The following is a 15,259-nucleotide window of genomic DNA, read 5'->3' as shown; positions in this document are numbered from 1 at the left end:
TTTAATCCGGCAGCTCCCATCACTCCCTGCCGGATCTCTGAGCTCATTTGCCTTAGTGAGAGCTTCCTGTTCCCTTCAATTGTTCCCTGTTCCTTTAGATTCCGGTCTGAGCCTAAAGGTCTTGGAAGCAGTGACTGCCCTCCTGGATCCCATTTCTGACATTGCAGCTCTGGTACACCCCCAGGCCAAGTCAGGACTTCAGGAGGGTGGATACTTTTCAAGATGCTCCCAGTCTTGGAGGAAATGCTGATGCTACCAGGACAAAGTGGCAGGCACTTCCACAACCTTCCGGTCTTGGAACTTCGGTTCTACGAATCACCAGGAAACTTAGTTCAGTGTAGACTATAATTTTTCATGAAAGTGTCCCAAATTTACCAGGTAAGTTCCCATTTTTAGAAGCATTTCCCCTAATAAAAGAGTTGAAGCTTGAAATACTATCCCTGGAAATCTACATCCCCTGAGCAGTAGGACCTGCTGCACAGGTCCATGGACAGAACTTGACCATTTTTAGTAAACGTGTTGTGACCATGACATGATGACTGAGATGACTCTTCTGACTCTGCCCTGTTCTGCACAGCAGAGCAGGAAATCTTACCAATTGTTTCCTCTTCGGAGACCAGAAGTAATAAAAAAAAATAGCGTTTTGTTATAGGAAGAGCCGTTTAAAATAAATAAATAAAATCTGAGATTAATCTTTAAGAACTTGTTTTAAAATAAAAGCTTAGACCAAATCGTATGTCCCTTTACAGGATTCCCCGGTGCTCCCGGCAGGTAGATGATTATTAAAGCTAAAGCCCTAACATTTAATGAGAAAACCAATCATGGCACAAGATTAAGACTTCTAAGCCCGGCTGCAATAAAGATGCCTCTTCCCTTCCACTCTTGGCTATTTTTATCCGCTCGGAAGCCGCGCAGAAGATTCAGGTTCCAGTTCCATATGCAAATGACGTAGAGCCTTAATGCCTGTTATAAAGTAGCTTTCATTCCTCCAAGACATTTGCAAAATAACAATAGGGACAGATGTGAATTTTGAATATTCAAATACAGTCGTCTGTAGATACTGCATTGTGCGCAACCATTTACATTTTTTTTTTCGGCGCCATAAAATGAGTCCCCAGCTCTAAGTGTCTATTTCTCCTGACTATTGTGTTTTTTTTTTTTTTATTATTTGCCGTTGAGGACGGCAGCTGATGGGGAAATGTGTGACACGGTTTATCACTGCCGAATCCTCCGCCCCCTTATGGAAAGCTTATCTAGTCCTGGAGAACATATGGCTCTGCATTGTCTTAATATTGAATAGATCATTTGAACTGGATGAATAGGTGAAGGAGTTCCATTTCATTTATCTCATTGCCAAAATATTTTTTGTTTTCTTATTTCCTAAAAATAAATCTAATAAAAGCAGTCAATAGGGGAGATTCATTATGGATTCCACATGAATCTCCGTCTCCCCTCCGATTTTGGAGTTTCTCCGACCCACACGCAACTATGGGTATGTCAAGCGGAGGGCGAATCACATTTACTATAGTCTCCGCCGGAAAATGTGTGGAGACTATAGCAACATACTCTGCCAGTTCCGAATCTGGTCTAAAGATCAATACTGGCAGAGTTTGTGCCCATATTCACCATGAGCTGGGAGAATTTTAAGATTGGCATTCTAAATGCCAATATTAATGAATTCCCCCCAATATCCGTGGAGATTTTGCTTCCAAATAAACAAATTTAGACAAAACCAAAAAAATATATATACACTCACCAGCCACTTTATTAGGTACACCATGCTAGTAACGGGTTGGACCCCCTTTTGCCTTCAGATCTGCCTCAATTCTTCGTGGCATAGATTCAGCAAGGTGCTGGAAGCTCCTCAGAGATTTTGGTCCATATTGACTTGATGGCATCACACAGTTGCCGCAGATTTGTCGGCTGCACATCCATGATGCGAATCTCCCGTTCCACCACATCCCAAAGATGCTCTATTGGATTGAGATCTGGTGACTGTGGAGCCATTTGTGTCCAGTGACCTCATTGTCATGTTCAAGAAACCAGTCTGAGATGATTCCAGCTTTATGACATGGCGCATTATCCTGCTGAAAGTAGCCATCAGATGTTACAGGGTACATTGTGCTCATAAAGGGATGGACATGGTCAGCAACAATACTCAGGTAGGCTGTGGCGTTGTACCAAGGGGCTCAAAGAGTGCCAAGAAAATATTCCCCACACCATGACACCACCACCACCAGCCTGAACCGTTGATACAAGGCAGGATGGATCCATGCTTTCATGTTGTTGACGCCAAATTCTGACCCTACCATCCGAATGTCGCAGCAGAAATCGAGACTCATCAGACCAGGCAACGTTTTTCCAATCTTCTACTGTCCAATTCGATGAGCTTGTGTAAATTGTAGCCTCAGTTTCCTGTTCTTAGCTGAAAGGAGTTGCACCCTGTGTGGTCTTCTGCTGCTGTAGCCCATCTGCCTCAAAGTTCGACGTACTGTGCGTTCAGAGATGCTCTTCTGCCTACCTTGGTTGTAACGGGTGGCGATTTGAGTCACTGTTGCCTTTCTATCAGCTCGAACCAGTCTACCCATTCTCCTCTGACCTCTGGCATCAACAAGGCATTTCCGCTCACAGAACTGCCGCTCACTGGATGTTTTTTCTTTTTCGGACCATTCTCTGTAAACCCTAGAGATGGTTGTGCGTGAAAATCCCAGTAGATCAGCAGTTTCTGAAGTACTCAGACCAGCCCTTCTGGCACCAACAACCATGCCACGGTCAAAGGCCTCAAATCACCTTTCTTCCCCATACTGATGCTCGGTTTGAGCTGCAGGAGATTGTCTTGACCATGTCTACATGCCTAAATGCACTGAGTTGCCGCCATGTGATTGGCTGATTAGAAATTAAGTGTTAACGAGCAGTTGGACAGGTGTACCTAATAAAGTGGCCGGTGAGTGTATATGTGTGTGTATATAATATAGATCAATTTTTTTTTTTTTTTGTTCTCCTTTTTTTGTCCTGATCACTGAATTACTATATATTACTATTGTGCTTGCTCTGGGGTTTTCATGACAACATCAATAGGTTTCATCTGTTTAAACTTCCTGTCATGTGACTTCCGCTCATATTTACACAACAATTTTCGTGGAAGTCACATGACAATACAGAGCACAAGTACCCAACCCTAAATAAGGTGAAAGAGTGTAGATGATTGGACAGGGTCCTTAAAGCACCAACCTAGAAATAAGATCATCACATGATTTCGATGATTTTTTAATTTTGTTTTTAAAACTTAATTGCTCTTTAGGTGTCGCCCATTTAATATGTGATGTCTGTCCAATGCTCTATCATTATATTTGTGTGGTTGCTGACCTTTGAAGAATGGTGGGAGTTTGGGAGACTGGGCACCATCGCACAATATAGAAGAAAGTGGTAACACATTTATTATTGGATGGGAGTTCATTGAGTGAAACCTTTATCACCCAATAGGAAGATGGATCTTAGAAGCTAACAATTTGGGATATCTTCTGCTGGACCAGTATTGGGTTAGACTCTTGCCCTGGTGGATTCTGTGGTACTCTAGTGGTCCTGCCCACTTCTACCTGTATTGAGGATCATCTCTTTGAGATACCCACGATTCAAGTAACAGTTTTTGAGTTTTGCTTTATATTGTTCATGTTTTCCAAATTTGTTACTATGACCACCCCCTGGAAGACCACATTTTAATGAATTTTTTGGTGCTTCTATAAAGCCATTGGGTGACGTGGATGGCCCAGGTCCAGTTCTTGTACAGAAGTATGACTGGCAGTTGTCAGTTCCGGTCACATGGTATCTTTATGTCATTTGTACTACATGGAGGTTATTTTGTAGCTTTGAACCTTTCCTGTTCTTTCATAGGCCACAGTACTATAAAGTCATAGATGAATGTGTGGGGCAAGTCGTGTTACAATGTGGGGGAATGGACCCAGACTTCAAATACAAAGGACGACTGGACGTAGATTTCTCTCATTTAGTCGGTAAGTACCAAGGTCAGCTGTCCTCCCAGTGTTATCCCCGCTCAAAGCCTAAACCTACAACCTCCTCCCAGGTTATATCCTGTTATACAGATGTTAGTTTGGTCCATATTTGTGTTACGTGACTTGTAAATGAATCATTTCCAGTACATTGATACATTGTATGTTATAGATTCCATAGAACTCTGGGTATAGCACAGCTGGTCATAGATGTTGGATTTGTATCGAATGAATCCACCGATAGTTCGACCAATCATCCATTGTGTTTGGTGACCACATACATCAGACAGTCGGATCTATTGCTCTTGGGTATTAGACCTTCTACCTCTCCGGGTTTAAGACCTGATCAGCCACATGAAGCATATAGGGGGGATCAGGAGCGGATCTTGTCTGACAGATGCCCTATATCTACGTATGATCAGCTATAAATGGAGCCAACTGATGACCTCTGGATAGTGTAGGCCATCAATATCAGTTCCATGTGGCTCCAACACTTCGGATCCCCTCCGATCTGCTGATTATGCCACTTGTGTATCTGAGCTACACTTCCAGGACCAATTCCTCGAAGAAGATTTCATTTGGATTCTGGCACCAGAGTCAGGTGGAATCGGCTGATCATTGAGAGTCTGGAGTGTGGAACCTGCACGGATCTTATATTGACGACCTTTTCTATGGATCCATGTGCTTGAAAACCCCTTTAAATGAAGCATCATGGCTGCACAATTCCTTTCTACCTCCTCCTCCTGGTGGCCTGTGGTCTGTAAGAAGACATCGTTAATAAATGTAGCATTTCCAGGCATTGTGTTGCTTTAGACAATCGCTTATAGTGCACTTCCAGAGTACAGTTTTCTTGTATTCGTATAACACAATCCTTTTACTGTCTTAGATTCCTTGGTGGATAAAGCAAAAGTTGAAGAGAGCGAGCAGAAAGCGTCTGAATTCTCCAAGAAGGTGAAGCCATTTATCACGGTCATTTAAATCCCAGACAATTGGTTTTCTGTGATTAGGACGTTTTTAGAAAGGCTTTTTTCACCTCTCGGGATGGAGACAGCTATTGATTTGCTGTTGGAATCAATGTTTGGCTGCATTTTAACATGATCCTTGTCAGTATCACAAAGGTCAATATTGATGTATCGGGATGGACGAGGAGTTGAGGGTTGGCGGAATTATTTTAACTAAGATCTGCAGCTTAAATACCTGAGCACATGAAGTGCAATGTTCCTCGCTGTCTGCAGACTCACTAATGCTATATACTAACAGAAAGCATCAACTGACCAGTTTGCATCACTCTGTAAAGGTTTCTAAAGGGAACTTGGCATTGGTTTCTCCATCAAGGACTGGTCTTATGGAGGCAATCCCCATCTCCTGGTCATGTATGGGTTTAGCACTTAAGTCCTCAGGCTGCTAGCTTGTTATGTGATTGGCCGAAACAGATGTTTCCAACAAGTGAGGCTAGCCCGGTGCTTGACAAATCCACCAACCAAGTCAACTGGGTCACCAAAGTATTCACATAGACATACTCTAGGCCAGTGATAGCGAACCTTTTAGCAACCGAGTGCCCAAACTGCAACCCAAAACCCCCCTTATTTATCGCGTGGTGCCAACCAAAAATTAAAGCAGTAACTTACTGCTCCCTGTTCAACAACTTTCAATCATATTGGCCTCCTGAGGACATCAACACAGTAGAAAGATGGAAAAATTTTCATAATTTTAGCTTCTTTCCAGTTTGCCTATGTACACAGAGAATTGTGGGGCCAGCAGGAGGTCCTCCAAAGATAATTCAGCCCTGTCTACTCATTCTCCCTCTTCCTACAGTCCCAAGTAGTAAGTATCAAAATATGACTGAAAGCAGCATCTTTTAAGTTGCTTGGAACTGCTGGAAGATTCTTTGAGTCCTGTCTGGTGTGCTGGGGCGATGGCCTGGGTGCCAACAGAAAGGACTCTGAGTGCCACCTCTGGCACCCGTGCCATAGGTTTGCCACCACTGCTCTAGGCCCTGACCTGACCCAACCAAAACCAGACTTAAGCTCTACATCCATGACTTTTTTGTTTTGATCCTTAAATTGTAACCTTATGTAGACAGCAGGTTGGATACAATTATGAATTCTATACACAAAAAGTTTGAGGTCCACATCTGCCTTCATGCTGCCAGGGGTTGTGCCCCTTTTATGTTAAGAACGTGGCATTAGTCTTATTTAAAGCACTTATTGGACAGTAATTACAGCGTCCCGCACCCAAAACAAAGGTCATCATGTCCTTCAGTATCTTCATAATTTTGAGAATAATGCTGTTTTTAAAGGAAATCTACCACCAGGATGAAAACTTGTAAACCAAGCGCACCAACATACTAGTTTGTGACAGGATCTATTCTTCTTTTATGTTCCTATGCCCTGATTTTTTTTTGTTTGTTTTTTTTTTACAAAAGAAGGCTTTTAAAATTATGCAAATGAACCTGAGGGGCTCCAGGCTTCATAGGTGTTAATGGAGCCATTTGCATCATTTTCAAAGTCTTTTTTTTATTAAAAAACAAGAGCATAAGAAGCTTAAAGAAGAGTGGATCCTGCCAGAGGGGGGTACACACCAGTATATAAGTGTGCTTGGTTTACAATCCTTCATCCTGGTGGTATATGTCCTTTTAAGTCATGGAGCCCAACCCAAACAAAGGTGATGAGGTCTTACAATTCTAGCTGATGGAGATATTACTCCAGTTGACTCCATGTCTAGGTAACTTACAGCTGCCCTTCCACCCTGTTTCCCATTAATTACATGAAACCTCAAGGGTCTTGTAATCCATCCACAGGACCTTCATTCTAATGATTGGCAGAAATCCTAGGAGTCCTGCCAGTTAGAGATGTGCCCTATCGCTAACCAACAATCCAACCAACAATCCATATACCCTGAGATGATGGTCCTATATTAAGAATCCTAATCCCTCATTATGTCTAAATGATGCAGATGATGACTTTGTAATAAGTTGGGATTGTCCAAAGTGGAAGAACCCTCTAAGCCTGGTTGATAACCCGAGTGTTCTTAAGGACTTTGAGAGAATTTGCGGTTAGTTCCTTCATCAGATTCTTCCACCGCTCCGATACATGTCGATACCTGCCGCAGCGCCGATATAGACGCAGCATCTAATGAGCCTGCAGCGCGCCCTGAATACAAACACCTCTGTGAGTGACATTTGGAAGAAGCTATTTTAGAAAGTGACATCTTTGAAGTATTTTCAAAGCATCTTAGATGTTCAGTGGGAGCAGGAGGCGCAGTGAGGAAATATTACTTCTCCTAGTCTCCGAGCTGCCTTGGCAAACAATGGATGACATAACATTTCCAACTCTGGAGTGGCTTCCAACTGGGATTGTTACATTACCCCCAGACACTTTCTGAAGTGAAATCTACTCTCTTCAGATATGAAAATCAGAATCTCGTTGCATCAAAAAATCCAAATATCACTTAATTATTTTTTGTAATTAAAAAAAAAAAATTTCAACATATACACAAATCTATCTTCCCACGCAACAGAGTGATGCCATTGGGGTGCAAAAGTTACTATCGGAGCAGAATTAAATGTGATACTGGATGGTTCTGCAGTATAGGATGGACCAACCTCAAGCCTAAGGGTGAAGGCGGAGGGAAAAGGGTCTACGACAAACCCTTCAATCGTCCACCTGCCCGCGAGAGCTTGACCTGTCTACCCTGAAACAATATCCAGTGGGACAGAGTTATCAGTCTGTTAAAATTCTCTGCACCACATTTGTCAGGTTGTTTAGACAGTTTTAAGACACCTTTGAAGTTAGTGGGGGTCATTTACTAAGGGACTGATTCGCGTTTTCCCGACGTTTTACCCGAATATTTCCGATTTGCGCCGATTTTCCCAGTATTGCCCCAGGTTTTTGGCGCACGCGATCAGAGTGTGGGGCATCGGCGCCGGCATGCACGCGACGGAAATCGGGGGGCGTGGCCGAACGATAACCCGACGGATTCGGAAAAACCGACTGATTTAAAAAAAAAAAGTGTCGCGGGACACGCGCTTAACTTCACCAAGTATAGGATGGTGCATTCCGGCGGACCTCGGGGAACTTCAGCGCAGCAGCGACACCTGGTGGACGTCGGAGGAACTGCCTTAGTGAATCGCCGGAAGACCCGAATCCACCGCACAGAACGTGCAGCTGGATCGCGAATGGGCCGGGTAAGTAAACCTGCCCTAGGGAAGCATGGTCAAAGTTGGAAGTCGTGTCAAAAGTGCACCAAAATCTGGAGTATTTTATGGAATGAACAGAGCAAACTAATGGACAGTCTTATAGTACTCCAGATTTACTATTCAGCAGCAGACACTTTGAAGATCTGGGGCAAGCAGAAGAAGTCTAGTCTTTGGACCTAGTGAGGCAGATTTTTTAAAAGTTTTTCAAACTTAAAGGCCTCCTGGGTGTTGTGAAGGGCAGCAGTGAGATCCTCCATTCTTTAAGTGTCTTCCACTAAATGAACCCAATGGGTAACAGTAGTTGGAGATGTGGATGGATTTCTAGAGAGGTATTAGTTGTAGATCATTACTTTGGATTTCTCGTTGAGTGGTTTGGGTCCGGGCTCTTACTCCTAGATGAAGTGAATGTGTGCCCCCGGTACGTTGTGGTAATAGGGTGACAGGGGTGATTTACTTTGTGGAGTGACTTCTGCCGTGTTGTGTTTTCTCTTCGCTCCTCATCAAAGTGGCGCATTGAAAGCCTCCCCTGAACGTTTAGCGCGGAGCCCATTGGAAATGCTGACTCTCTGCTCTGATCCTTGCAGTTTGATGAAGAGTTCACGGCACGACAGGAGGCGCAGGCCGAGCTTCAGAAACGAGAGGAGAAAATCAAAGAGCTGGAAAGTGAAATCCAGCAGCTGCGGGCGCAGGTAATAAAGCAAAACATAGACTTTATGTCTGGAAAAATCTCTGCATTGCATTATAGATATTTCCCCAAAAAAAGTCAACTCTTTACATTTCTTACAAATTTTAATCTTTTAGGACACAGAAGAAGAACTTTCTAAGTTTATGTCCATTTATTTCATTTCTGCTTTATGGTTGTGTAAGTTAGGCAACTTAAAGGGTTAATTATTTTGACAGCCATATATGCAGGCATCCTATAAACTGTGCCGCCTCTGTCCCTGGTCTCCGCTCCATTGACTGGTGATGAGATGCAGTACCAGACATTGCCTTGTGATAATGGTGGCGCTGTTTCTCAGAGAGCTACTGATACAGTGCTGTACCCTATTCTATTTGGGTCACCCCTATTATCTGCCAGCTCAGGGGTCACACACAGACTCAACTTGGGACCTTGTAAGTAAAGTTTCCTCAATCATAAGTAGATAATTTAGAATACCTGGATGCAGAGAAATCTTTACTTTTATGTAAGTTTGGTGCACTTTGGGTGTGGCCAGGACCCCCGCCGCCCCCTCATATACAGTCTCACAGGTATTCCGAAATACCGACTGTTATAAAATAATAAAAATGGCATTTATGGACTGGTCACATATTAAAACTTTGAGGGAAGTGCAATATAAATTGTCCGTCATCCTTAAATTTCCTGCTGACTCTAGTATAAAGAGTCCTGTGGGTGGTCCTGTATATGAATGGCCGCCTTCTGTGTATTGAGTAGGACTGCCCCTGGACTCTTCAGATGTAAGGGAACACATTACAAATTTTGCTGAGATTGGCTGAGTAAATGCAGTAGCAAGCACCACCACTATAAAATGTATGGAGCTGTGCTTGCTCAGTGCTACCATGCACCTGCCATGAGCTGAGTTGAGCCTCTCGCCTCAAGCAGCATCACCTGAGGTGGTAGAGAAGCGGCATCGGAGCTACTAGGTAGGACTGGTAGGAACTGAATCTGTTAGAACTAATGTTCCTCTCATTTGTTAAACTCTAATCTTTAAATTAGGTGTAGTGCCGGGCACCAGCGATTATAACCACCCTGTTACTATCGGCCCAGCTCCTGGATATAATTGCATGGTGTGAGATAAAGTCGGGACTGTGTGGGCAGCGCCACCTGCTGGATGGGCCATTCTATTAATGATGGAATTCCGGCTCTTCTTAGTGAGCTGGCTCATTAGACTCCGCTCACTAAGAAGAGCCGGCTCTTCTGGCTCCTGAATGGCTCCCTATTAAATATATAATAGGGAGCTGCAGGCCAGTCAGTCACCAGACACCACTCCACTTTTAAACCGATTGTATCAGGTTAAAGGGGGCGTGGTGAGCCGGTTAGGGGCGAGGTTAAGGGAGATATCGACTCACAGAGGGGAGCCGGCTCCCGTCTTTCGCGAACAAGAGCTGGCTCTTTGTGCCGGCTCGTTTGTGAACCACACATCCCTACTTTCTATAGTTTGGCTCCAGCACCCGGGAGACTGAAGGGACTGCAGCTCTGTGACGTGTGATTGGTGGGAGTGTGGGTTGCTGGATCCCTGTATTATAAGGAAATGTGGAAATCCTGGAATATTCCTTTAAGAAAGTCCCTTTTAGCAGTTGCGGCTCCAGTCCATAGACCAGCACAATACAGGATCCCCCACTGCAGTCATCGCGTTTCCTTGTTGTAACCTAAACCCTAAAGAACTTGTGAACAATCAGAAAGTTGCTCCGTAAATCACATTACAATAATCCTGAATGCATTAGCGTTTAATGAGCGGCGGCGGCTCTGGACTCGGTGGAGCCACGGACCTGCCGCCATCCCAGACTGGTAACACGAGCCGCTGGAGAAGTCTAATGTGTCACACATCCGCAGCAGCCGCAGCAGCACCTGCATCTCTGCAGCATTTCTGCTCCATTCTCATCATTAACTCTGTGTCATTACTGAGCCGGATGTGGCGGCTCCTAAAATCTGTGGTCGCTCCGTGATGGACGAGCGTTTAGTATTTCTGGGAATCGTTAAGCGGAATAATATGTGACCTAATCTAGTAATCCGTCATCTGGAGGAATCTCCATTTATGGATCAGACCTTCAGATATTCAGCAACTTCTAAAACTCAGAATAACCAGGAAAATGCAGCCTCATAATTACTGCGCGGAGGAGGATATTTACTATCAGATTCCTATACATTATGTGATACACAATCTAAACTATCTATCTATCTATCTATCTATCTATCTATCTATCTATCTATCTGTCTATCTCATATCCATCTATCTATCTCCTATCTATCTATCCATCCATCCATCTATCTATATCATATCTATCTCATATCTATCTATCTATCTCATATCTATCTATCTCATATCTATCTATCTCATATCTATCTATCTATCTATCTATCTATCTATCTATCTATCTATCTATCTCATATCTATCTCATATCTATCTCATATATATCTATCTATCTATCTATCTATCTATCTATCTATCTATCTATCTATCTATCTCATATTTATCACATATCTATCTATCTATCTATCTATCTATCTATCTATCTATCTATCTATCTATCTATCTATCTATCTCATATCTATCTATCTATCTATCTATCTCATATCTATCTATCTGTTTCATGACTGTGTCTCTCCAATCTTTCCATATACATATGTATTGCTCTCTCTAGATATATCAGATTTATAGAATCTATATCATATCTATGTATCTATCTCCTGTCTACTCTCTACATTATACAGATGCTCCATAGTGTGCGATGCTTCATCTCCCCAGTGGTGGCGCTGCACTCACCCCCCGCCCTTCCTTCCCCCGGTTCCTATCGAATTCTTCTGATCACTGAGGTTCCCATCCAAAATGAACTATAAAATAATCCACAAAGGAAAATTTTAGAAATGCAAATAATATATTTTTAATGAACTAAAAAAAAACCCTTGAAATAATTCCTGTACAAACTTTAATATTCGGCAGTGGATGGTTTTAATAACGGCGCCCCCAACCCCCGCCCGTTCTCCGGCCTTTATCTTCTTATCTTTTAATTAGGAGATGGAAGTATTTAGTTTTATCTGTTCTTGGAGGTAATAAAAGTGTAATAATACGTCCGGAGACGCTCAGACTCGGGTCCTGGAGATTTCCTTTTATTTTCTTTTCATAACATTTTATTTATTTTTTTTTTTTCTGGAGAAGAATCACAAAGAAAATCGGCCAAAGACGGAGATTGTAGAAGACCATGGAGTCTATAAGATACAATTCCATAGATTTATTTTTTTTTTTTGATGACCAGACACCTGTCACCTCTGCAGACATGCCCCACCTCTGCAGACATGCCCCACCTCTGCAGACATGCCCCACCTCTGCAGGCATTCCCCACCTCCGCAGACATGCCCCACCTCTGCAGGCATGCCCCACCTCTGCAGGCATGCCCCACCTCTGCATGCATGCCCCACCTCTGTATGCATGCCCCACCTCTGTATGCATGCCCCACCTCTGCAGGCATGCCCCACCTCTGCATGCATGCCCCACCTCTGCATGCATGCCCCACCTCTGTGGCCATGCCCCACCTCTGCAGCCATGCCCCACCTCTGCAGCCATGCCCCACCTCCGCAGCCATGCCCCACCTCCGCAGCCATGCCCCACCTCCGCAGGTATGCCCCACCTCCGCAGACTTAATCCATCACCACAGACATACCCCGCCATGGCAGATATGCTACACCACAACAGACATGTCCCGCCAAAAGGTGCCCATATGGTGGTGGGTTCTGAATTATGGATCCAAAACCTCAAAATACATTCCCAGGCTTGATGGTACCACCGAATGCTGCGAACCTCCGCAGACATGCCCCAACTCTGCAGGCATTCCCTTACCTTTGCAGACATGCCCCGCCTCTGCAGACATGCCCCGCCTCTGCAGACATGCCCCGCCTCTGCAGACATGCCCCACAAGCGCAGAAATGCTGCACAATTCATCAAGTACAGCAGAACTCCTGATAAACATATTTCTAATCACGTGGTAGCTACATAGAGCTAGTTAAAAAGGTAATAAAAGTTTAAATATTTTTTTTTTATTTCTATTTGGGGTTAAAAGTGGCAAAAAGGCTTTTTTTGTAATTTATAGTACTTTTTTTTATTTTTCAAATTCACTCAAAATGAGCATTATTAATAAATTCCCTATTTTGTTTTGGTTGTTTTGATATATGTAACAAACGGGCAAACGGGGCGACTATGGCGATGCTTTTTGTAGTGTAGCGGGGGATTTTTTAATGTTTTTTTTTTGGTATATGTCATTGTATTTTTATTAATATATATATATTTATTTATTTTTTTTTTTTTGTGTGTGTGCCTTTTTACTTTATATGTCCCCCATGAGGTCATAAAAGACCCCTGGGGGACATTTTCACTTTTTCTAATTAGTTCTGTTTAACCCCTTTAGACCTGGTGGTCATGTGGCTGCTAAGTCTATGGAGCCGCCAGCAGTGCCGGCTCTTCTCCTCCTTGCATCACGCTCCTTCAGCCCGATGATGTGAGGAGCGGAGAAGGGAGAAGCAGTAATGAACCACATCTCCCTAGAGTCCCCGGGTCCCGCTCCCTGCAGCCCGCAGATGTCTAAAGTCAGCAAGCCGTCCCAGACCAGTTAAGGAAAACTTTGAAAATGGAAAGAAGTGACTTGAGACATTTGTGACAAATGTCTCAAAAAGTGATCTGAAAAAAGAAAAACATTTAACACAATAAAAAGGGGAGATTAATAAATTACTAAAGAAGCAGATGAAAAAAAGACCAAAATCAAAAACAAGCCCCAAAAAACAAAGATAAATGACCCCCAAAGTTTCAGTTTTTTACCTATAAAATTGTAACAAATGTCTCAAAGAAATCTGAAAAAAAACAAAAAACATTTAACATAAGGAAAAAGTGAGATTGATAAATTACCAAAGAAGCAAACGGGAAAAAAAGGCCAAAAACAATCCCCAAAAAACAGAGATAAGATAAATGACCCCCAAAGTTTCCGTTTTTTATCTATAAAATTGTAACAAAACACTTTGATCCTTTTTTAAATTGTGATTTTTGTTCTTCTGTCTCCAGTATTTCTCTCCCGCACCACAGGACACCGTTCCGCGTGTGAGATGGATACAGAACGTTCCAATCCTCTTATTCCATTTGGGCGTCCAAAATAAGTTGTTGAGTTCAGGAGCCAAGAATCGAAATATAACTCAGGGGCGTGAAAATGTCGCCTGTGGATTTTTAGCAAATTGTAGCAAAATGCAGGTGTTTAGCGGCTGCTTGGAGTGAAAAACACAATTTCCCCTCATGTTACATTCCCCGTACGGCCGCACAATCGCCAGAACGGATGATCCTGCGCCGTCCATCACTCCACCAGCCGCACAGTCACAGGCTGAACGCCGCAATCAGCCGCAGTCGGGATAAAGTTTCAGAATTTGTTTCCAGCTGTTCTCCACAATGTGGGTCATGGAAAGTTTTCCTGGAGCTGCAGTGTTTTTTGTAAATAGCTTTTATAAAACCCATTTCCATATTAACACTGGACCAGAGCAGGTTCCTGGTACCGGTTCTACCCCGGGCTGGAGTCGGAGCCTCTTGGGCACCGATGTGGGGAGTATAACGACTGGCAAAGGAAAGCCCAGTCATACACTGAGAACAAAGAGGCTTCATTCGACAAGGTCAACACTGCTGACAGGTTCCATTTAAAGGGGAATCTAGAGGTGGGCTAGGGGGGTGCTGTACTGACCTTCTCCGGCACTCCCAGTCTCCCCTTTCGCTGCCTACCACAGCGGCACGCTTGGCTCTGACAACATCCACTCCACTGGCACACCCACCCGTCCCTGTCCCAGCACTGTATCCAGGAGCACCGGAGAAGGTACCATATAAACTCGAGTATAAGCCTAGTTTTTCAGCACAAAAGAATGTGCTGAAAACCAAAACTTTGCTTATACCCGAGTAAAAAATATAGGTTTTACCAGGTTTTTGTGGTAAAATTAGGGGCCTCGGCTTATACTTGGGTCGGCTTATACTCGGGTATATATGGTAAGTACAGCCCTCGCCAACTCACCTGACACCCACAATAAAAGTCATTTACCCAATGTCAGACATTCCCTTTAAACTCCATGAAATAACAAAGTGAGATTTAATTGTTAAGTAAATAATTAGTGCGAATAATTCCATGAATATTCCAGTGTTTGTGGATCTGGGAATCGCTGCCGTCACTGGTCACATCCAAATCTATTCCAAATATTTATAGAATTAGCAATTTTTTGATTTTTCATTTAAAAAACCCTTGCGCTTCTACACAGTCACATCCCGTCCGAAGGAGACAGAAACCCTTCATTTGTTATTAATAAGTTAATTAACTTGCGCT

At 43.3% G+C, this 15,259-nt stretch overlaps 1 protein-coding gene across 4 annotated transcripts in view; it reads left to right on the top strand.

Annotated features, from left to right (window-relative positions):
• Positions 1 to 15,259, top strand: part of DIAPH2 (diaphanous related formin 2) — a 784,751-nt gene that overhangs the window by 204,323 nt on the left and 565,169 nt on the right. For all 4 annotated transcript variants that reach the window (XM_072125632.1, XM_072125631.1, XM_072125630.1 and 1 more), the window contains 3 exons: positions 3,892 to 4,010; positions 4,894 to 4,958; positions 8,790 to 8,894. In XM_072125632.1, the coding sequence (XP_071981733.1) occupies positions 3,892 to 4,010; positions 4,894 to 4,958; positions 8,790 to 8,894 (289 nt within the window). The remainder of the gene's footprint in view (positions 1 to 3,891; positions 4,011 to 4,893; positions 4,959 to 8,789; positions 8,895 to 15,259) is intronic.

This window comes from Engystomops pustulosus, chromosome 9 (genome assembly GCF_040894005.1).
Source record: "Engystomops pustulosus chromosome 9, aEngPut4.maternal, whole genome shotgun sequence".
NCBI classification, from domain to species: Eukaryota; Metazoa; Chordata; class Amphibia; order Anura; family Leptodactylidae; genus Engystomops; species Engystomops pustulosus.
Note: the sequence above shows the minus strand (reverse complement) of the source record. Positions and strands in the feature narration are given on the sequence as shown.